The sequence below is a fragment of the Pan troglodytes genome, chromosome 2 (genome assembly GCF_028858775.2).
Source record: "Pan troglodytes isolate AG18354 chromosome 2, NHGRI_mPanTro3-v2.0_pri, whole genome shotgun sequence".
Taxonomy (NCBI): Eukaryota; Metazoa; Chordata; class Mammalia; order Primates; family Hominidae; genus Pan; species Pan troglodytes.
In genome coordinates this window covers 196,751,818-196,775,501 of record NC_086015.1, presented here as the reverse complement: position 1 = coordinate 196,775,501, position 23,684 = coordinate 196,751,818, and the positions used below count along the sequence as shown (strand labels likewise).

The 23,684-nt window shown below is 38.4% G+C and overlaps 2 protein-coding genes across 12 annotated transcripts in view; one reads left to right on the top strand and one right to left on the bottom strand.

The window, feature by feature from the left end:
• The window catches only part of OPA1 (OPA1 mitochondrial dynamin like GTPase), a 104,616-nt gene extending 101,126 nt beyond the window's left edge, over positions 1-3,490 (bottom strand). For 3 of the 7 annotated variants that reach the window (XM_063807436.1, XM_003310178.7, XM_003310179.7), the window contains exon 1: positions 3,190-3,320. Coding sequence is in view for 4 of the 7 variants with exons in the window: in XM_003310178.7 (XP_003310226.1) it covers positions 3,190-3,221 (32 nt within the window). In the remaining 3 variants the exon portion in view is untranslated. Of the gene's footprint in view, positions 1-3,189 lie in introns of all 7 variants that reach the window. The other 4 variants (XM_003310176.7, XM_003310177.7, XM_063807437.1 and 1 more) reach the window with 4 other exon arrangements.
• The window catches only part of ATP13A4 (ATPase 13A4), a 195,055-nt gene continuing 174,837 nt past the window's right edge, over positions 3,467-23,684 (top strand). For 4 of the 5 annotated variants that reach the window (XM_016942513.4, XM_063807434.1, XM_016942512.4 and 1 more), the window contains exons 1-2: positions 3,467-3,578; positions 15,335-15,534. In XM_016942513.4, coding sequence (XP_016798002.2) covers positions 15,500-15,534 — 35 coding nt within the window. In that variant the 5' untranslated portion in view covers positions 3,467-3,578; positions 15,335-15,499. The remainder of the gene's footprint in view (positions 3,579-15,334; positions 15,535-23,684) is intronic. The other variant, XM_063807435.1, reaches the window with a different exon arrangement.

Sequence of the window (23,684 nt, the reverse complement as noted above, 5' to 3'; positions counted from 1 at the left end):
ACAGCAATCAAAGAACAATAGAAAGTGTACAGAATTAAACATGTCTTTAAGAGTTTTCTTAAAAGTTCATGGAAATGAAAAGTTGCAATGCTCAGTGCTAGGTGCCCTCTAAAAGGAAAAATAAAAAAAAAAATTAAGTTGCCGCCAAATACAGTGGCGCACGCCTGTAATCCTGGCATTTTGGGAGGCCAAGGTGAGAGGATTACCTGAGCCCAGGAGTTTGAGGCCAGCCTGGACAACACGCCAAGATCCTGTGTGAAAGAAAAGAAAAGAAAGAAAAGGAAAGGAAAGGAAAAGAAAAGAAAAGTTGCAATGGCCAATATTAAAAAAATCAACAGTAAAACCATAAAATGAATTAAGGAAATTCCCCAGGACATAAAATGCCAAAAAAAAAAAAAAAAGGTGAAAAACATAAGAGGAAAGTTAAGTGATGCAGAACTGTGGTAATGTGGTATCCAAAGGGAGTGGGAGGATGGGGGCGGAATGCATCCCGTGGGATGAACAAAAGGATCTACTGGGATTCAGGAAGAAAGTACTGAAGCTTCTAGATGCAGAATGTTTTGTATCTTATCCTTTAAGATTATGTTAGGGCTGACTTACAACGTAAATAATTAGTACAGATACATATATAATTTAAAAATAAAAAAGTGTGCATATATACATAGGGTATATGTATGCTTTTCCTTTTAACAGACGACGAGTACAAATCTTACTTTGGAAATCACGGACATAACATATCAATCTAAGAGGACCACTATCCTCCTAAGACATGTCTTGAAAGAAAAAGGACAGGAAAAATGAAAGGAAGATAATAAAAAATAAGAGAGAAAAACTTCTCAGAAATGAAGAAAGATAAAGGGAAAGGCCCACTGAGTGTGCCAAGTCAAATGAGTAGCAAAAGAAAACAAAACCAAACCCACACCTGGTCCAAGCCTTGAGAAATTTAGGATAAAGGATAAAGTCAAGACCCTAACAGGTTCCGTGAAGGGAAAAACAAGATAATCATGAAGATGAAAAAATCAGATTGTCATAAGAATTCTCAGCAGCAACAAACAATTACATTAGAAGAAAATGCAGCAATGCCTTTACAGTTCTAAAGGAAAAGAATTTTGAATATAGACTTCGATATTCAGTCAAAACTAAAAATCAAGTATGATGCAAAATAGGTTTCCCCCAGAAATCTACTCTCTTGTTCATTGACTATCACTTTTAATCAATATATCATTTCCTAATATGTAATTCTTTTAAAAATAATTTTACACAATTATTTATTGCACCCAAATGTTAGTATTGATCTTTTCACATGTCCATGAGCATGTATTTACATATGTATGTCCAAAGAAATGCTTATGCTCTCATCTGTTAGGGAGCAGGAATTTAACTGTATTCTTTCACAACATGCAAAGGAACTATAGCAAAAGAAAAACTGCAGAGCTTGGGGCTTCTGGCTTCCCACATCTCTACTTCTTTAGGTAGCTAAACTGTGCCATCACCAGGAGACATTTTTAAGCCATGACTCAATGGCATCCATGGTAACTTTAGAAATAATTTAGCCCAATGACAGCCAATTAAATAAATACCACTTATAAATCAGTTTGTTTTAAAACTCCGTCTTTGTAGTCCTTCTTATACATCTTAATTGCTCCAACAGAGAATGCTATCTTCTGCAGTCTTTTCTCTTTTTATTTAAAGAAAATCAGATATGTTTCCTCACTAAATATTGAGAAGTAGAAATGCAAGGGTTGTAAATAACTTACTTTAATACCAAGGGCTGTGAACTTACTCAAAGACTAAAATTCCATGAGATTAAAAATACCTACGCAATAATTCTAACTGACTAACACTGTTAACTATTGTTATCTCATCTCGTTCTGTATTTTGGACTCCAGTTAACCTATATAAAACAAATTGGGCCGGGCGCGGTGGCTCACGGCTGTAATCCCAGCACTTTGGGAAGCCGAGGAGGGTGGATCACATGAGGTCAGGAGTTCGAGACCAGCCTGGCCAAAATGGTGACACCCCCTCTCTACTAAAAATACAAAAATTAACTAGGCGTGCTGGCGCGTGCCTGTAATTCCAGCTACTCCGGAGGCGGAGACAGGAGAATTGCTTGAACCTGGGAGGCGGAGGTTGCAGTAAGCCGAGATGGCGCCACTGCACTCCAGCCTGGACGACAAAGCAAGACTCCGTCTCAAAACAAAACAAAAACAAACTAACAAATGCATTCCATTCCTTATAAACACGATAAATTATCTACACCACTTAAAAAGGTCTGGAAAAAATTCAAAACAAGTGCTTAGAAGTTAATTCAGGAAAACCACGTTTTTCCAATTTTGCTTGATGCATATTACTTCCTATCAAATGCCTGCAACAATGAGCTAAGCTTGAAGGTATCTAATGATACTAGAACAAAATTTCCTATAAAATCCAATTTAATCTCATTACAATGCATATAGTAACGCACAGAAACGAAAAGATTTCTATGATTTTCTATTTAGAATTAAACCACCCCAGGGCAACAATGATTGAGATTAGAAAGGTGGTGCCACGTTCACGACCTTGCATCAAAAAGTAAGTCTCTCTCCCTAAACACAGAAAAAAGCTGCTATTGAAAGGGCATCTCGAATCACCATCTCTGACACCGTGTGCGTCATTGCTCTAGTTCTGACTTCTATCAGCGGGCTAGGGAAAGAGACGGACGCCCCTTTCCCCGATAGAAGAGCCCAGGTACCTGAAGATGCAATGTACACATGGCGTGGAAATGGAAGAAAAAGAAGACACCGAGAGTTAGGAGAAATGTGGAGAGAGGTGACTCATGGACAGAGCCAAACCTGGCAGGGAGAGGACAGAAAAAAGGCAAAAGAGGCAACCAGCGACAGACAGAACACTGAAGACACAAGGGTGTAAAGGGCAGAGACAAAAGGACAATAGAGACGGGCCAAGATTGAGAGGCGTCCAGAATTTTCGGGTTGGATAGGGCCAGAGAAAAGAGCCAGTATTGAAGCCGGCTCCGAACGTAAGCCCAGCCAGGGCTCCTGTCATTCTGGGTCCTCAAGAACATCTGGGAATTCTCCAACTGCCCTCGGCCTGGCCTGAGAGTCACCTGCACATTTTTGGAGATAGAGATAAGACAGCCCCACTCTCAAGAGGCCCCAGAATTAACGGGGCCAGATTAGAGCCTGCACTTACCAGGCCACAGCGGCCCGACGTAGTCGCCACATCCCGCCGGCGGGGAGGTCACGCAGGCGCCGAGACGGCCACGCGGGAGCCCCCGTGTGAGCCCCAGCCCGGCTCCCGGTCCAGGAATGACCCAGGAAGTGGCCCTCAGCAGCAAGGGCACAGAGCCGCGGCCGAGGCCCTCCCAATGGCGCATGGACTTCCGCAAGAGCCTGACAGGCACCCGTACTCAGTCCGTCACGGAAACAACCACTTCACCCTTTCTAGGCGGGCAGCACGAACGGTCCGCGGAGGACCAGCGCATGCGCACAGTGCGTCGGGAACGGACTGGAGCAATCCGTCGCTTCTCACGGGGCCCCGCCCTCTTGCTTCCGATTTGGAATTCGGAATTAGCCTTGCAGGTTAGAGATTTGGCCAGGGGAGGGAGCGAGAGTTGGGCGGGAACGGGAAGGGCTAAATTCGTGGAATGAGATTTGATGAATGCTCACCGGGAGCCATGAATTTATTAAGAGTTGGATATTGAGGGAGCACGAAGGAAACTAGAGAGTGCAAGGTGAAATACAGTAATAGAGTACTACAAACTAATGCTTGCACATTTGCCTACCTTCTTTCTTGGGCATCTTTGTTTGAAAGCACTTTCACATCCTTAGGGCAATCATGGGAGGTGAGAAGCAGGACGAAGAGTCATGGATAGGCTAAGTCCCTTAGAATCTCTGAGGATCACATGGGAAAGGGACTTAAATCAGTTAGGCCAGTAACGGGTTTGGAATAAGCTTGTGTGGTTTATAAAAGGCGTCAAAATGATTTGTTCATTAACTGTTTCTTCCAGATTTTAAGCCCACCAGTTTGTTGAAATGGTCCTCGTCAAGGCCTCCACCAGCTCCCTATTGTTTGTGGCCAGTGAGCCTGCCACAGCATTCAGTTCAGATGCCTAGTGCTGAGCACTCCTTCAACTACTTTTTCTTTTGGCTCTCTGGCCATCACATTCTCCTTTTTCCCTAGAACTGCTGCTCCCAGGCTTCTTTGATGGCTCCCCTCCCAAATTTCTCAATGTTGGACAGGCCCAGATCTCAGCCATCTTGAGCTCCTCTCCTCCATCACTTTAAATACTCCTTTCCCCTTCCAACACAAACCTTTTATGTTTTGTAAGGAAACTAGGGCCCGTAAAAGGGATGTGGCCTGTGAGCGGTTATGAAGCCAATTTTTAGGGACTAAAATAAAAGGGTCCTGTGCATCCTCTTTACTTCAGGGACCTTTCACCTCCTCCCCACTACCCGCCCCCCACCCATGCCACACACATACACAAATACACAGAGCATAAAGACAGTTCCTTTTCCCTTAATTGTCAGAATCATAAGTCTGGACCCATGCACTCACAATACCACCAAGAGTAGACCTAGCCATTGATAGTAAACTTCCCAAATGCAGGACTCTTAGAATTTTCTTTATTTATTGTGGTGACTGTTTCAGTGGCAGGTCCAGAGAGCAACTTGCTGTACCAACCTGTGCAAACTGTAGATCTTCCTGGGATTGTAGGGTTGTACAAAAAGTGTCTTTGTAATCGTTACTTCCTTGTTATTTTAGAAAATAAAATAAGAGAAACCAAGAGACTTTAACAACAACAACAAAAAAGAAAAATTAGGGATAAAAGACTTTAACCATAAAAAAAGGAGAAACTAACCACCATCACCATTTATATATGGTTATCATATGTTTTATGAAGCCCTTGTTTTGCAGTTCTACTTCTAGGCATTTATCCTGTGGAATCATTCCCATGTATGCAAAGATGTATGCATGATGATGTTTATTTCTGCACTGTATGAAATGGGAAAAGATTGGAATCAGTATAAATGTCCATGTATAGGAACTAGACACATAAATTACATCTGTACTAGCCATGAAAACCTATGCTTTAGGTCTGTATGTCCTGATAAGGAATGATCTCCCATATATACATAGTATTGCCATGAGAAAAGGGCAAACTGTTGTATAATAAACTGCAACCATTGGACCAAATTCAGCCCACAGACCTGTTTTGTTTGGTTTAGACAGTGTTGGCCTATCCAGTGTTTTAAAAATAACACTACATTTGGGCTGGGCATGGCGGCTCATGCCTGTAATCCCAGCACTTTGGGAGGCCGAGGAAGGCAGATCACGAGGTCAGGAGTTTGAGACCAGCCTGGCCAATATGGTGAAACCCTGTGTCTACTAAAGATAAAAAAATTAGCCAGCTACTCGGAGGCTGAGGCAGAAAAATTGCTTGAACCCAGGAGGCAGAGGTTGCAGTGAGCTGAGATTGTGCCACTGCACTCCAGCCTGAGCGACAGATTGAGACTCCGTCTCAAAAACAAACAAGCAAAAAAATGCTACATTTGTTGCCAAATAAAAATCAACAAATTTCACATTTTAAAAAATCACATAAAAATATCAGGATGCCTAACAACATCAACCTTCAATTCTTATATACAAAAAATGTCTTGGAACCAGGAGCCAAGTAGTAGTTTTATCCTTCAGGCACTCATGTCCTCTCCGGTAGTTCACACTCCTTCATCTTTCTGAAATTGAACACATCAATTACTGTTTATCATGAAGCTTGTGCTTCTACTTTTCTTAGTAAAAATTAAGAGGAAAAACAACCACTACTTATATTGAAACTGCCTTGGCAAAATTATGACAAGAGGAACCTGACATAGTTGACTCCATCTTGCTTCTGACCTCCAAGCTGTCCTTGCTCATTCCTGGACTTAAGCCAAATGAACTTTGGGGAGGAATGTAGTTTATAGTTTAACTTGAAAGAAAGGATTATAATAGTCTCTTCCTAAAGCTAACTCCCTCGTTGCTCAGGAACCAAAAACCACCTTTGTAAGAAAGGCCAAGAGAACAGGATCATGAGAGGGGCCTGAACTGTGCTAAGATGTAGGTATGGTTTCTATAGTCCCTTACTGCTCAGGAATCAATGTGGCCAGAACTCACAAATCTTGTGACTTCCCCAATTGCTCCTATAGATAACATCATTACTATAGAATCTAAGACTGCTTTTTTGCGGTATATTTCAGACTCACCCCATCGAGACTTATGACTCATGACTCAAGTGATCCTGTGGCCCTACCCAGAGGTGGACTCAGCACACAAGGAATGTTTTCCTATTATTTCATCCCCAACCAATCAGCAGCACCCATTCCCTACCCCTTGCCCACTAAATTGTCCATAAAAACCTCTAACCTCAGAGCCTTCAGGAAGATTGATTTGAGTGACAACTCCAGTTCTCCTGCATAGGCTGGCCTTGAATCAGTTAAACTCTTTTTCTACTGCAATGCCATGGTTTCAGTGAAATGATTTTGTCTGTGCAGTGAGCAGGAAGAACCTGTTGGATGATTACGATATCAAAAGTGAGAGAAAATGAAGGACTGAGAGGGTCAGCCATTTCCAAAACAATGAGAAAGAGCTTTTTTTTTTTTTTTTTTTTGGCAAAAGAACACAAGTATGCAAGTAGGCAAGTAAAATTATATGAATACAATTTAATATGACATTATACAACAGACATACTTGCATTACTCATTTATGTTACATGCCTAACCCACGAAAATATTTGAGTTGATAAGCCCTAGTGAAGGGCAGAGTCAAGGAAGGACTTGAAGATAGTGGGTCATGAGTGGGAGGGAGGCTTACATTTATTGTAAACCCTTTTATACTCTGAACTTGTGTATTAATTACTTGTAAAAACATGTTAAAAATATTTTTCTGATCCAGAAGTCATGAAATAATTTTACTACTTTAAACTAAATTTTCCAGCTCAGCTGGGAATTGAGCAATTCACCAGGTAAAACTCTAAATATTTATCTTAGCAGGAAAAGGGACCCTTTTCAGAATTATCCAACGAATCAGAAATTTTCAGAAAGGAAGGTAATGAGAGATGTTAATGGAAATGGAAATGTTTAAAATTGATTTCATAAGTTTTATATTTAAATTTATACATAAAAGCTTTTGCAAAGTTCTTCCTGGGAGATCTCCAAGTTCCTTAACACTGTACTCTTTGTGGTTTCCTGGAGAAGCCAACAATTAGCTGAAGTCACACATGTTTGCACCATCATCATTATCAAACTCTCCCCAGCCCTCAGAAAAGCATGTTATAATCCTTATTAACAAACATTTACAGTCACTTCCTATGAACCCTAGTCGAGGATATAAATACATATATATACACACACAAATTATACACACACACACACACACACACATATATATATATATTTGGTTTTTGTTTGTTTGTTTGTTTTGAGACAGAGTCTCACTTTGTCGCCCAGGCTGGAGCGCAGTGGTGCAATCTCGGCTCACTGTAACCTCCACCTCCCAGGTTTAAGTGATTCTCCTGCCTCAGTCTCCTGAGTAGCTGGGATTACAGGTGCATGCCACCATGCCTGGCTAAGTTTTTGTATTTTAGTAGAGACGGGGTTTCACCATTTTGGCCAGGCTGGTTTCAAACTCCTGACCTCAAGCAATCTGCCTGCCTCAACCTTCCAAAGTGCTAGGATTGCAGGCATCAGCCACCGTGCCCGGCCTGAGGATATATTTTTTTAAAAAGAGTAAACCACAGTTCCCACCCTCAACTAACCATGGTTTGGTTAGGAAGACAGACATACATAAAAGGTAAACGTTAATGTGAGGTAGTACAAGCTGAGGACCAAGTAATGGGTAGCAACAGTTACTACCCACAGAGGCAGACTATAGTGTCATAAAGTGGGCTCAAAAAAGATAATCCTGGAGAAACAGAAAAGGATGAATTTGTAAAGAGGGAAACTGAGGGTCAGGAAGACTGGATAGGGGGCTGTTGAGAAAGTCAAGTGTGAGGGCCCTTAACCAAAGCCTGGCAATGGGAAGAAGTGAGAGATTCTTTGAAAGGATACTTCGGAGTATTTAAAACAATGAAAAGCTAAATGAAGAAACTAGGAAGAGGAATCAAAAAATAATGGGGTTCAAGCCAAAGTCAATTGACATTATTAGTAACAGTCACAAATATAGAAAAGCTGATTACAAGGGGATGATAATGCTGGCTTTGGAATGATGATTGGTGCTGAAGTGTGAATGGGTTATTCAGGTGGCAGTTAGAAATCAAGCTTTGGAGTTCCACAGGGAGATGAGGCTTGCAATACAGATTTGAGAGTTGTCTTTATAAAGGTGAAGCTTTGGGTCACATTAACCTTTGTGAAACTGTGCAAGAACTTGAAATTGTTTGTTAATGATTAAATCCACATTATTTTATAATGTTTGTTTATTTATTTATTTTGAGACAGCGTCTTGCTCTGTTTCCCAGGCTAGAGTGCAGTGGTGTGATCATGGCTCACTGCAGCCTCGAACTCCTGGGCTCAAGTGGTCTGCCCTTTTCAGCCTCCTAAGTAGATGGGACGGCAGACATATATCACCATGCCTGGCTAATTTTTTAATATATATATATATTTTCAGACACTGGGTCTCCTATGTTGCCCAGACTTGTCTTGAACTCCTGGGCTCCAGAGATCCTCTTGCCTCAGCCTCCCAAAGTGCTGGGATTATGGGTTTAAGCCATATTTTTGGGATTATGGCATAATCCATAGTTTTTACAATTTTTATACTTTTTGTATATTATGGTTTATATTTTTAAGACTATATTACATTCAGTGCAATAATGCAAGAACAAAAAATGTAAGGCATAACATTTTCAGCTGATGTGACTGATTACATAGAAAATCCTAAGAAATTAATAAAAAGCAAACACCAGAAGTAGTGAATTAAGGAGGGCCTCAGAGTACAAACCCAATGTAAGCAAATTGTGTTTCTATATACTTGCAAAAACACCTGTGCAGATATCAGATCTTAATCCTTGGAACTTGTGAATGTTACCTTACTTGGAAAAGGGCTCTTTGCAGATGTGATTAAGTGAAGGATATTGAGATGGGGAGATTATACTAGATTATCTAGGTAGGCCCTCAATGCCATCCAATATAGTCTTATGAGAGGGAGATTTTCACACACATATTCAGAGCAGAAGGCAATGTGAAGACAGAGGCAGAGTTTGGAGTGATGCAGGCGTAAGCCAAGGAATGCTGGTAGCCACCAGAAGATGGAATAAGCAAACAAGGACTTCTCCTTTAGAGCCTCCAGCAGGAATGCAGCCCTGCTAGCACCTTGATTTTAGCCCAGTGATACAGATTAAAGACTTCTGATCTTCAGATTGTGAAGAGAATACATTTCTGTGGTTTTAACCCACCCAGTTTGAGGTCACTTGTTACAGCAGCCATTGGAGACTAATATCACCTGGAAATTAAATGAAAAAAATGTCATTCACAGTAGCATTGAAAAACCATAATATAATTAGCCATAAATTTACCAAAGATGTGCAAAACCTCAACACAGAAAACCACAAAACATTGCTGAAAGAAATTGAAGACTGTAATAAATGGAGAGATATACTGTGTTCCTGGAATAGAAGACTCAGTATTGTTAAGATATCAATTTCCCCCAAATTAGTCTATATACTCAATCCATTTACAACACAATCCCAGCAGACACTAATTATAGAAATTAACAAAATATTCTAAAATTTGTATAGAAATGCAAAGAGCTCAGATTGATGCCAGAGCATTTATAAACCTACCCTACCTCAATACTTATTATAAAACAATTGTAATCAAGACTGTGTGGTATTGGCATAAGGCCAAATAGATAAATGGACCAGAATAAAGGGCTCAGAAATAGGTCTCTATTTCTGCAGTCAATTGGCTTTTGACAAAATCACCAAAGCAATTCAACAGTGAAAGAAGCCTTTTTAATGAATGGTGCTGGAACAACTGGATATCCCTATAGAAAATGTATACTATACACATACTACACACAAAATTTAGTATAAATTTATACCATACACTAAATTAGTAAGCATGCACAAAAATTGTATAAACTGGGACATAGCCCTAAATGTACAAGTAAACACTATGAAGCTTATTGAAGAAAATACAGTATCTTTGCAAAGAGGAATAGGCAAGGATTTCTTACGTCACGGAAGGTAACACCATAAAATTTAAAAAAATCATTAATTGGACTTTATCAAACTAAAATACTCCTGCTCACCAAATAACACCAATGATAAGACGAATAGGCAAACCTCAAATTGGAAGAAAATATTTTTAGAACGTATATCTGACAAAGGATTTATATTCAGGATATATAGGAAATTCTTATAATTCAGTACTAAGATGAACAATCCATTTAAAAATGGGCAAAAATGCAGACATTGCACAAAGGAAGATATGCGTGTGTGTGTATATGTGTGTGTATGTGTGTGTGTGTATGTGTGTATACATATGCAGATATATATATATTTTATATACATATTTGGCCAATGAACACAAAGTGCTCAATGTTATTAGTCATCAGAGAAATGAAAATTTTGTCGAGGATGTGGAGCAACCAGAACTGTCAATAACCGATGGCAGGAATGTAAAATGGCACGACCACTTTGGAAAAATATTTGGCATTTTCTTATAAAGTTAAATATACATTTCCCCTTTGGTCTAACCATTCCACTCTCAGGGATTTATCTAGGAGAAGTAAAAACGTGTTCATGGAAAGTCTTGTACAAACATGTTCATAGCGACTTTTTCACGGTAATTGAAAACTGGAGCCAAATGAAATGTGCAGCAGTGAGAAAATGAAAGGAAATTTACACAATGAAATACTCCTCAACAACAAACAGAATGACCTGCGGATACATGTAACAACACGAATGAATCTAACAGACGCGCTGAACTCAAAAAAGAATGTACCATATAAACATTTAGAACAGGGGTGTCCGATTTTTTGGCTTCCCTGGGCCACATTGGAAGAAGAATTGTCTTGGGCCACACATAAAATAAACTAACGATAGCTGATGAGCTAAAAAAAAAAAAAATTGCCAAAAACCCACAAACAAACCTGATAATGTTTTTTGTTTTGTTGTTGTTGTTTTCTTTTGAGATAGAGCTTTGCTCTTGTTGCCCAGGCTGGAGTGCAATGACGCGATCTCAGCTCACTGCAGCCTCTGCCCCCTGGGTTCAAGTGATTCTCCTGCCTTGGCCTCCTGAGTAGCTGGGATTATAGGTGCCCGCCACCACACCCAGCTAATTTTTTGTATTTTTAGTAGGGATGACGTTTCACCATGTTGGTCAGTCTGGTCTTCAACTCCTGATCTCAAGTGAGCCACGAACCTTTGCCTCCCAAAGTGCTGGGATTACAGGGGTGAGCCACCGTGCCTGGTCAAAACTGATAATGTTTTAAGAAACAGTAACAAAGTTTGCGAATTTATGTTCAGCTACATTCAAAGCCATCCTGGGCCACATGCAGCCTGAAGGCTGCAGGATGGACAAGCTTGATTTAGAGCATCCATTTATATGATGCTCTAGACCAGGAAAAATAGATATGGAGAGTGAGGAGGAACATTGGGGAACTTTCTAGAAACATGGAAACATTCCATATCATGATAGAAGTCTCAGTTACATGAACACATCCATTTGTCAAAATGTATAGCGAAGATTTGTTCATTTAAAATTGTAGATTTGCATATGTACATTTTACATTAAAAAGCTATGAAGAATGATTACATGAGGAGGATGGGAAGTGGTTAGAGGTTAGATGAAGCAAGAATCACAAAATGTTAATAACCATGGAAGCTGGCCAGTAGTTATATGAGAGTTCATTATACTTTTCTGTTCACTTTGCATGTATTGAAAGTTTACATTAAACATTTTAAAATGTATCTTTTTTTGTTAAAAAAAAAAAGAAGAAAAATGAAATGGACCCAACAGAAGGCAGCCTCATTAGTATAGAGATGAGGAGCAGAAAATGAGCATAACAGGCAAAGAGCCTTGTGTGCTCTGTAGAATTGATTTCAGCTGGTATTCGTTTCCTATTGCTGCTGTAACAAATTACCCCAAATTAGTGGCTTAAAACAGAACAAATTTATTATCTTATAGTTCTGAAGGTCAGAAATAAGAAATGGGTCTCTAGGGAAGAATCCTTTTTTATTTTTCCTTCTCCAGTTTTGAGAGGCCACCCACATTTCTTTGCTTGTGTCTCATTTCTATCTTCAAAGCCAGCAGTGACTGGTCAAACCTTTCCAACACCACCTCACTCCAATGCTAACCCTTCCGCCTCCGCTTTCCACATGTAAGCATCCGTGTGATTTGATCAGCCTACCTAGATAATCGAGGATAATCTTCCTATTCTAGGGTCAACTGGTCAGCAAACTTAATTACCCTTTGCCACCTGCACAGCTTCTGATTAGGATTCAGACTTCCTTGTGGGAAGCGTTATTCTGTGTACTACGCAGCTCGAGTGAAATTATTTTAATGATTTCTTTCTGATATGGAGTGTGTGAGTGTGATGGGTTGGGGAAAGGGGAGGAAAGAATCAGTTTATCCAGCCACACCTGAAACTAGCTGTAGTTTTCAAATTGTACTTCTAATCTTTGTTTAGAAATCTTCTATATTTATCATTTTTAAAAGAACAATTTTTATAACTTTTCTGCAATCTACTGCATGTCACAAATTTCATTTTGTTTTGCAGTGACACTTTTGCCTTTTCCTGCTTTTTAAGTAGTTTTAAGGATTTACTCTTGAATTATAAAACTTGAAATATTTCCTTTACTTATTTTTATTGCTTTCTGTGCTTGTATCTTAGAGGTCAAGCTTCTTTCATTGTATTGAAATGCCAACTTATTGTCTGATTTTTTTTTCTTGTCCCTCTAATAAATTCAAAGATACAATCTTCCTTTGGATCTTTCTACTGTAACAACTATTATGATTACATGCATAGTAAATACTGATTTAGTGTACCAGGTCCTAGGCTACATCTCTGCATATGAGATCTCCTTCTATTATTTGATACAATATTTTTTACAGCTATCATCTTGTTTTTTCTTGTCATCTTACTATTTGTTTATTTATTTTATTTTATTTTTGTTTTTCGAGATGGAGTCTCACTCTGTCTCCCAGGCTGGAATGCAGTGGCATGATCTCGGCTCACTGCAACCTCCGCCTCCTGGGTTCAAGCAATCCTCCTGCCTCAGCCTGCTGAGTACCTGGGATTACAGGCGCCCGCCACCAATCCCAGCTAATTTTTGTATTTTTAGTAGAGACGGGGTTTCGCCATGTTGGCCAGGCTGGTCTCAAACTCCTGATCTCAGGTGATCTGCCTGCCTTGGCCTCCCAAAGTGCTGGGATTACAGGCTTGAGCCACCGCACCCAGCCCCTTCTTTATTTTTATGTAGTAAAGTACGTATTGACCATAACTATGCCCTTCAATTCTGCTCCACAGTGATTATTCCTTTATGATACTGGCTAGAGGGTTTTCATTGTTATACATATATATTTTTTATATCTATATAATATACATATATATTTTATATATGTAATATAATATACATATATATTTTATATATGTAATATAATATACATATATATTTTATATATGTAATATAATATACATATATATTTTATATATGTAATATAATATACATATATATTTTATATATGTAATATATAATACATATATATTTTATATATGTAATATAATATACATATATATTTTATATATGTAATATAATATACATATATATTTTATATATGTAATATAATATACATATATATTTTATATATGTAATATAATATACATATATATTTTATATATGTATATAATATACATATATATTTTATATATGTAATATACGTATATAATATATATCTAATATATGTATATTATATATGTAATATACATATATGTAACATACATATATAATATATGTAATATACATATATGTAATATACATATATAATATATGTAATATACATATATGTAATATACATATATAATATATGTAATATACATATATGTAATATACATATATAATATATGTAATATACATATATGTAATATACATATATGTAATATACATATATGTAATATATATGTAATATACATATATGTAATATACATATATGTAATATACATATATAATATATGTAATATACGTATATAATATACATATAATATATATGTAATATACGTATATAATATACATATAATATATATGTAATATACGTATATAATATACATATATTATATATGTAATATACGTATATAATATATATGTAATATACGTATATAATATATATGTAATATACGTATATAATATGTATGTAATATACGTATATAATATGTATGTAATATACGTATATAATATATATGTAATATACGTATATAATATATATGTAATATACGTATATGTAATATACGTATATAATATATATGTAATATACGTATATGTAATATACGTATATAATATATATGTAATATACGTATATGTAATATACGTATATTATATATATGTAATATACGTATATTATATATGTAATATACGTATATATGTAATATACGTATATGTGTAATATACGTATATAATATATGTAATATACGTATATAATATATATGTAATATACGTATATAATATATATGTAATATACATATACATATATTATTACATATATTATTAATGTATACTTATAAGTATATACATGTATATATTATATGTACACGCATATATTAAAGTATACATATGGCCAGGTGCGGTGGCTCACGCCTGTAGTCCCAACACTTTGGGAGGCTGAGGCGGACGGATCACAAGGTCAGGAGATGGAGAACATCTTGGCCAACGTGGTAAAACCCCATCTCTACTAAAAATAAAAAAATTAGCTGGGTGTAGTGGTGTGCGCCTGTAATCCCAGCTACTCTGGAGGCTGAGGCAGGAGAATCATTTGAACCCTGGAGGGGGAGGTTGCAGTGAGCTGAGATCATGCCATTGTACTCCAGCCTGGGCCACAAGAGGAAAACTCTGCCAAAAAAAAAAAAAAAAAGAAAGAAAAGAAAAGTATACATATGTAAGTATATATGTGTATATTATATATATATATATATGGAAGTCTTTTCAGGTATTTTAGTAATTAATTAGAAAAAATGCACCAGGGACTGCTAATCTAATATGTTATTGACTGAGAACATGTGACCCCATTGTCAGCATTCACACTGAAGCCTTGCTTCAGCTGTACCAACTGCTGAAGTGAGATGCATTCTCGGTTTATGTTATGTTTTCCAGACTTCTCTTTTCTGTCCTCATCGAAAAGACAGCCAGCTTTTGTAACCTTGCCTTGGGGATGTTAGCAGGATAAATGTTGGCAATTCAAGGCTCTTCTGGTTTTATAAGAAAACCAGATTTTGCTGGGAGGCCTGGAGTAGAAGAGAGGGCCTTGGAGAAGCAAACATGGGAGGAGAGACATTCCCAGAGATCAGGAAGAGGTAAGTGTTTTCCCTTAAGTGTCCCTATCTAACACTCTCTTGAGAGGTCTCAGGCTCCTCAATAATTCCTGCCACCTAAACAGAATGAGATTCATCAGATTCAAAGGGATTAGGAATGCTAGGAATTTGGGGGACTTCAGAGATTACCTGTGACTACTAAGCATAAGGAACTATTTTCTAGGCACATGGTTATCACATCCATTGCATTTGTATGGTGGAAACACTATACATATAATGAGGTGCTATTGCGCCTCTCTTTCTAACTCTGCGTTCAGTGACATGTTGCTGGTATAGCTTGAAACTAGTCATGCTGGCAGTATTTCCACCATAGAAATCAGCACGCACTACAAATCAGGGCTTGATTTGTTTTTTGTTGATTGTCTAATCTTAAGAAAGTGATGGAAAAAAATAACACTACAGATTAAATTTTAAAGTGTGTTCTGTCTGTGGTTTTACATTGTGAATAACATACAGAATTGAGACAATATTCTTTCAGTATTTGAAAACTATTATCTAATTCAGTAAAGAAGTCTTGCACATCATCATTAATTTAAATTTTCCTAATGTACATCTTCATTGTTTTACTTTTCTCTTACTCACTAATGTATCGGAAAATACAACCCATAGTCATGTCAGAGCGAAACTCATAGGTTAACGATGTGAGCAACTTCTTTGTTGAAATAGATAGGATTGATAGTAATGAAGCGTTTATTCATAGTAAAATTTATAAGAAACTTGTGCATATGGACACATCATTCTTGGAAGAGCCAGTTGTTAAACAGTTACCCACACACCATTGTTTGAGCAGCACACCACTGCTTTTCTTCACTCTATTTCAACCTTCCCATCATTAAAAGCTTTTGCAATTTAGTTTTTTCTTTCTGTTTTGAAGTTTCTATGCCTCTTACAATTTATAATCTTTTAAGCCAATGTCATGTTCAAAACTGTACCTTTCCTTTCCTCCCCGCTCACCAGTTCTGAGGTTTTTCTCCCCCTACTTGCAGGTATTTTTTGCTCCACACTCTGGTTCATTTCCTCTTTGCTTCTGTTTTAGACTAAAAACATAATCCCTACCTTCATTCTGTTCTGTAACTTGGCCTGTACAATAAAAAAATATATATACTAGGCTTTGAGTAATTCTGCATGGTGATTCTTCTTAGTAGTACGTATACTAGCTTGCTAGCATCCTCCTCTGTAAGAGTGAGTTGAATTGTGTGCCTTGCAGAAGGACCAGCTCCCACATCTTTGCTGCTCTTTGTCACAAGCTGTTGACAGTCTCCTCTCTCTCTCATACTTTGTATGGTCCTAAGAATCCTTGGTGGTAGGAAGGGCCAAGATAAACCAAGTTGAGCCTATATCCTGCTACAACTGCTATAATCCTGGTCCAACTCACAAACACCACCAGGACAATGGGACTCACTATCTCCCAGTTTGGAGGCCCACCTAAACAGCAGTGGTGCTTGCATTTAGAGAAGACAAAATTAATCCACTTTCAGTAGTCAGTTTACCAGGCTATATCAGCAGGAGAGGTTGTAGGAATCCACAGCTCTCAAGAAGCTCTTAATAAATAGATTGGATTCACATATTTATATAAAATAAACACACACGCTAGAACTTCTTCCCTTTTACTTTAACATATCCAGTTTACCACTTTGTTCCTTAACTGAAATAAAATTTAGGGTGAGATTTAGACAAGCAGAAAGAATGGGGAAGAAATACTGGAAGGATATGTGTGGTAGATTTGAAGTTCAATGCCATTTTAGGCATGTCCTTCTGTATCATTCTATTACCATGATGTTATGATATTTGCTAATATGTGTATCTCATTATAAAATTAGTTAACATATGGGCACTTAGAGTAGTGCTTGGCACATAGTGTGCATTCAGTGATTCTATCAGTTGAGATAGAATGGGATATGCTGCCTGAGCAGGAGACGCAGGACCCAGGTTGTTCCCAGCTACACCATCTGAAACATGTGGCTTCCAAGGTCACTTTGGAGAGCACGGATTGTCTGACATGATTTGTAAGGGCTGGCATAGAAATGACTTACTTCATTTCTCCCCACATCCTGTGGGCCAGAACCTAGTCATATGGCCAATTTAACCATAAGTAAAACTGGGAACAATAGTGGAAAACACAGAGTGATGTTTAGACTGCCTAACTCTGCCACCAAAAGCACTACCTATAGTAAGAATAGGAATATATATATATATATATATATATATATATATATATATATATATTGCAATACATATATATTCCTATTGCAGCAGGTTTGCTTCCAGAACACAGGTGTCATGAAAACCACCCCTAAAAGCCAAAATGGGAAAGAAAAAGACTCATATCAACATTGTCACCATTGGACACGTAGATTCGAGCAGGTCCACCACTACTGGCCATCCAATCTACACACGTGGTGGCATCAAGGAAGAACCACTGAAAAATTTGAGAAGGAGGCTGCTGAGATGGGAAAGGGTGTCTTCACCTATTCCTGGGTATTGGATAAACTGAATGCTGAGTGTGAATGTGATATTACTCACCATTGATACCTCCCTTTGGAAATTTGAGACCAGCAAGTGACTATCACTGATGCCTTAGGCCACAGAGACTTTATCAAAAACGTGATTACAGGGACATATCAGGTGGGCTGTGTTGTCCTGATTATTGCTGCTGGTGTTGGCAACTTTGAAGCTGGTATCTCCAAAAACGGACAGACCTGTGATCATGCCCTTCTGCCTTACACACAGGGTGTGAAAAAACTAATTGTTGGAGTTGACAAAATGGATTCCACTGAGCCATCCTACAGTCAGAAGAGATAGGAGGAAATAATTAAGGAAATCAGCATGTACATTAAGAAAACTGGCTACAACCCAGCCACAATAGTATTTGTGTCAGTTTCTGGTTGGAATGGGGAGAATGTGGAGTTCTAATGTCCAAGCATAGGAGAAGATGGGTGTCCAGCTCCCGGGAGGAGAAAGAGGGAGAGGAAGAGAGAGAGAGAGAGAGACAGACAGACAGACAGACAGAGGGTATGTTCCTTTCCTCTCCCTTTTTGTTCTGTCCAGGAACTCAGTGACTGGATGGTGCATGCCCACACTGGGTGAGGGCAAATCTCCCTTACTCAGTTACTGCTTCAAAAACCCATCTCTTTCAGAAACATCCTCATGGATATACCCAGAAGTGATGCTTTACCAGCTGTCATGGTGTCTCTTAATCCAGTCAAGTTGACACACAAAATGAATCACCACACTCTCTATAATGGGAGAATGACCTAATTTTATTTTTCATACTGAGAGAACCACCAAAATGGCAGCAGTTGCTTCCCAGAAACCAACTAAATGAAGGTGTAGAGTTAAAATTAAGTCTATTTAAATAAATGCAATAGATAGATAGATAGATATAGATATAGATATTTCTGAGATGGAGTCTCACTCTGTTGCACAGGCTAAAGTGCAGTGGTGTGATCTTGGCTCACTGCAACCTCCGTCTCCTCGGTTCAAGTAATGCTCCTGCCTCAGCCTCCCGAGTAGTTGGGATTACAGCACACACCATCATACCTGGCTACTTTTTGTATTTTTAGTAGATACAGGGTTTCACCGTGTTGGCCAGGCTGGTCTTGAACTCCTGACTTCAAGTGATCCACCCGCCTCAGCCTCCCAAGTGCTGGGATTATAGGAGTGAGCCACCGCACCCGGCCCAAGAAATGCAATATTTATTATGCACTTGAGTTTGCAGTCTGAAAGTTGAGAATTTACTCCATTAAAACATATTCTCTATTCAGAGAGAATGAAAGAGATTGAAGTGTTTTTAATTTTCAGAACTGTTTCATGGAAGTGTTAATAAAGCCTCACTGTTTGAAAGCACTGGAAGAAAAGGTTATCATGAGATACAGTCTTCTGTATGTTAGATTGCAACATAGAGATCTATTTGATAAAGGGTGGACTTGAAAATGAGTCCTACTTCATCAGCAAAGAAGTCTCCAGAATGACTGTGCTCTTGCACTCACCCTCCTGGTGCCTCAGGACTACAGGTTTAGAGCTTCCAGTTCCACTATAGCACAGTGTAGACAGTATGGTTTCCTAATAAAAAGTTTTCAGCAAAATGTAGTACAAATGCAATGTTAATTGTATACATTGTGTAATACAAATACAAAATACAATGTTCCATTTTGTACTTATATAAGTTCAGAGCAATGTATTCATTTTCTCAAGATCACAAAGTAGGTTCGTGGTATTGTTAGGTGTTCTGTGAGTTTTGAGCTGGATTTTAAAGGACGAATGTGAGATTTAGATAAACAGAAGGTGAAAAGGCATCTCAGAAGAAAGAATGGTAAGAGTAAAGGTGCAGAAGAAAGAAAACCATTTGCCAAGTATACTTAGGGCTCAATAAGCAAATCATTTGCCTGCAAAAGTAGTGGGAGTGACGACTGGAATATAGGTCCAGAACAGATCACAGAGTGCTTTGAATGATGTCAAATTATGTTTGGATTTGTTTTGAAAGCTAATTTATGCATAATTTCTTTGAAGGAAAGCACCATAATCCAAATAGGAAGTTACTCTACCAGTGGATGTGGTGTTGGTTATAGGTGGAAGACTAAAACCAGGAGGCCTCTTAGGAGGGCAATGTATTTATCCAAGTGTATTTTGACTTGGATTACTATTATGGAGTCAACAATGACCCTGAGGTTTTGAGCTTACGTGGCTGAGTTTTCACTCTCTCATGTTAAGGCTGAAAGATATTTATATGTTTTCAAAATGAAACTTTGAGGTCCTGCTTCTTTTTGCTTATTTGGAAGCATCCATTCTATCTTGATTGCTAGAACATTCAGGCTTCCTTTATTCCAACAGTGTCTGTGCCAGTGGTGGAGGCACCAATATCTTCATGGACAATTCTGTAGGATGCTTTTATGAGTTGTTTTTTTCTGCTTAGCCTCCAGGTCGGGTTCTTCAACCCTTCCAGAGATTCTATGAGCTGCCCAGTATTACCTAATACATTCCTTTTCTGCTCAATTTCCCCAGAGTTTGCTTCTGTTACTTGCAATTAAGAACTTTAACTGATTAGTTTTTCTTATTTGATGCTGTAACCCAGAGGTTAATTAGAATCACCCTCTTCCCAATAATTTACATAAGACTGATTCAAGCCACATTCCATGGATCGTGGAAAGTCTAATGTCTTCTTCAAGATTCCTGTACATTCTGCAGGGGGCTTAGGCTCTCATGGACACCTTTGATTCAGATCTTTGGCTTCCTCTAAATCAGGATTCCTCAATCTTGGCACTATTGACATTTTAGGCTGGAAAATTCTTCCTCGTGGATGGCTAGCCTGTGCACTGCAGGATTCTTGACAGCATCCCTGGCTTCTGCCCACTTGGTGCCAGTTGCTGTCCTTCTTCCCTGCCCCATCCCAGTCCCCGTCCCAGTCAAGACAATCAAAAGTGCCTTAGGAAATTACCAGGTATTCCTTGGGGGGCAAAATCACTTCTGGTTGAAAATCACTATGTCTAAATTAATTCAGTTTAGGAAATGGCATCTGTTATCCTTCTTCTCTACCAAGTCAACCTATGAGTGGAACTCAGATACTTAAAAAATTTTCCACCTAAATTTAAAAACAAAACAAAAATGTCACAAAAGTTATCTATACTGGTAGCAAACTTTGTGGAAATTTTGGAGAAATAGAGATTTTTCAGGTATTTTAGTAATTAATTAGAAAAACTGCACCGGGGACTGCTAATCTAATAGAGATTTTCCTCATGGATATACAATCAACATCAAATTTGTTAGATGCCCATGTTTTTAAAAAGTCTTTCAGTTATTTCTGAAACTTGATCTCTGTTCCCTGGCCACGTTTCTCGCTTCTCCTCCATTGCTCTTCCCTTATTTCTACTTGCTTCTGTATTCTCTGCTCTTTCCTACCTCCAAATTCCTGTGCAATTCAAATTCAAAGTGGTTTGATTATATCTTTTATTTCTCTTTGTCAACTCATCCCCTAGGGTCTCACCTTCTACTCCTGATGGGCTTTTCAAAGTATTTTCCTATACAGAAAAGCCTCCTCCTCCATAGTAATTCTAGAAACTTCTATGATGATAGTTAAAGTTTAATATGGCTGCAGTTCTCACTATAGCTCCTCTTATATAGCCACAAAGATAGTATTAACCCCTTTTACAGGAAGGAAACTTCCAATTATCTATTGCTGCATGACTAACAACCCAAAACTTAGTGGCTTAGAACAACAACCATTTTATTATATCTCTCTTCAAATGGCATATCCACACGGCTAGCTTGGGCTTCCTCACAGCAGAGCATTCTCAGACTAGTTCACTTTTGACAAAGTGGACTCCTAGAGAAAGTATTCCAAGTGACAGAAAGTGGAAGCTGCCAGTGTCTTAAGATCTGAGCCTTAAATGTCACTGGTGCCATATTCTACTGGTCAGAGTAGTCACAGAGGCTTCCAGATTCAAGGGGATGTGTGGTCATCTTTATTTTACCATAGTCTGCCCACTGGCTACAAATTAATCACATTACTCCTGCATGCAAATTACCCTCTTGCTTCATACTCACCAACCACCCCTCTCCCCACACACACTCCTTTTCAACACACACGTTTTGTCCCATTACAGAATCAGACTCAGGCTTGAGATCTAGGTTTTTTGTTTTGTTTGTTTTTTGATGGAGTCTCACTCTGTCACCCAGGCTGGAGTGCAGTGGCGTAATCTTGGCTCACTGCAACCTCCCTGCCCCAGGTTCAAGTGATTCTCCTGACTCAGCCTTGCAAGTAGCTAGGATTACAGGTGCATGCCACCACACCCACCTGATTTTTGTGCTTTTATTACAGACAGGGTTTCACCATGTTGGCCAGGCTGGCCTTGAACTCCTGACCTCAAGTGATCTGTCCACCTTGACCTCCCAAAGTGCTGGGATTACAGGAGTGAGCCACTGTGCCTGGCTGAGATCTAGGTTTTTGACGGACAGAGAACTACAAAAAGAGCATAAGACAGCTTGGTGTTCCAAAATTTAAGGAAAAAGTGTTTCAAGAAGAGACTGATCAATAGGGTCAAAGATCAAGTACCAGGAACTGCAAAGAGGAGAGCTTGAGATGTGGCCAACAGAAAGCTTGTGTTCACTGCTTTCCTTCCTTCACTATGGGTGGTGATGCCGGAGGCGGACATCTTATCTGTTTCTTTTTTATATGTAATTTTCTTTTTCTGATTATATAAAACTTGTTTCTGAAATTTGGAAAATATGGAAAATTAGTTAAAAAGAAGAAATTATGCATAGACAATCATTAAAACTTTTTTAGAATGAATTTCTCTATTCTTTATATAAACATGTATGCATATATGCACATATATACGTCTCTGTATGTAGATTAGTTCCTGTTTACTCTCCTCCCTCCGCTCATCATTCAACCATCCGCAAGGCCTTTCTGTGTGCATTCAGGGTAAGGTTATAGCAGGAATGCAAAGAGAAAGAAATAAAACAATTATTAGCACTTAACTTTTCTAAATCGATTTTTGAAGTTTCTGGAAGAGACCTTACCCAGAGAAAAAGGATTTTGAATTTTAAAGTCTGACTTTTGTGTACAAAGGCTAAATTTTATTTTATAAATAATTGATTTTGGAAGAATGAATGATATAAGAGCTGGGATTTGATAAAATTCCACAGCTGAGCTAGGAGAGATTTGGTAAGTGTGACTGGATTTGGGTGCTGCTGTAAATCTCAGAGATGATCCCACACCTTGTGGAATGCTAGAAGTCCTAGAGTGGTGGGGATGGAAACCTCGAGTGGAGAAAAACTATACTGTGATTCCTGGGGAAACCTGAGAAGGCAGGGAAGGAGGTTCACAGAGGAGCCCCTCATGCCAGCCTGTTGCAGTAGCAGTGAGAAGAAATGGGCAAGGCCACACTCCCAATTGCCTGTGGCTCAGGAGTCTTGGGAAGGTGCTCCAGAGAGTCATTTGTCACCAGATGGTGAAGGGCTGAGATAAGGCTGAGATAAAAGTCCTGGTGGGACCACAGATGTATGTCTCAGATGCTGCTAGCATAGTAGATACAAATGATATATATATATATATATATATGTGGTATTCCTTAAAGTTCATCTGTGGTATTCCTTTAAGTTTTATATATTAATCTGTGGTATTCCTTAAAGTT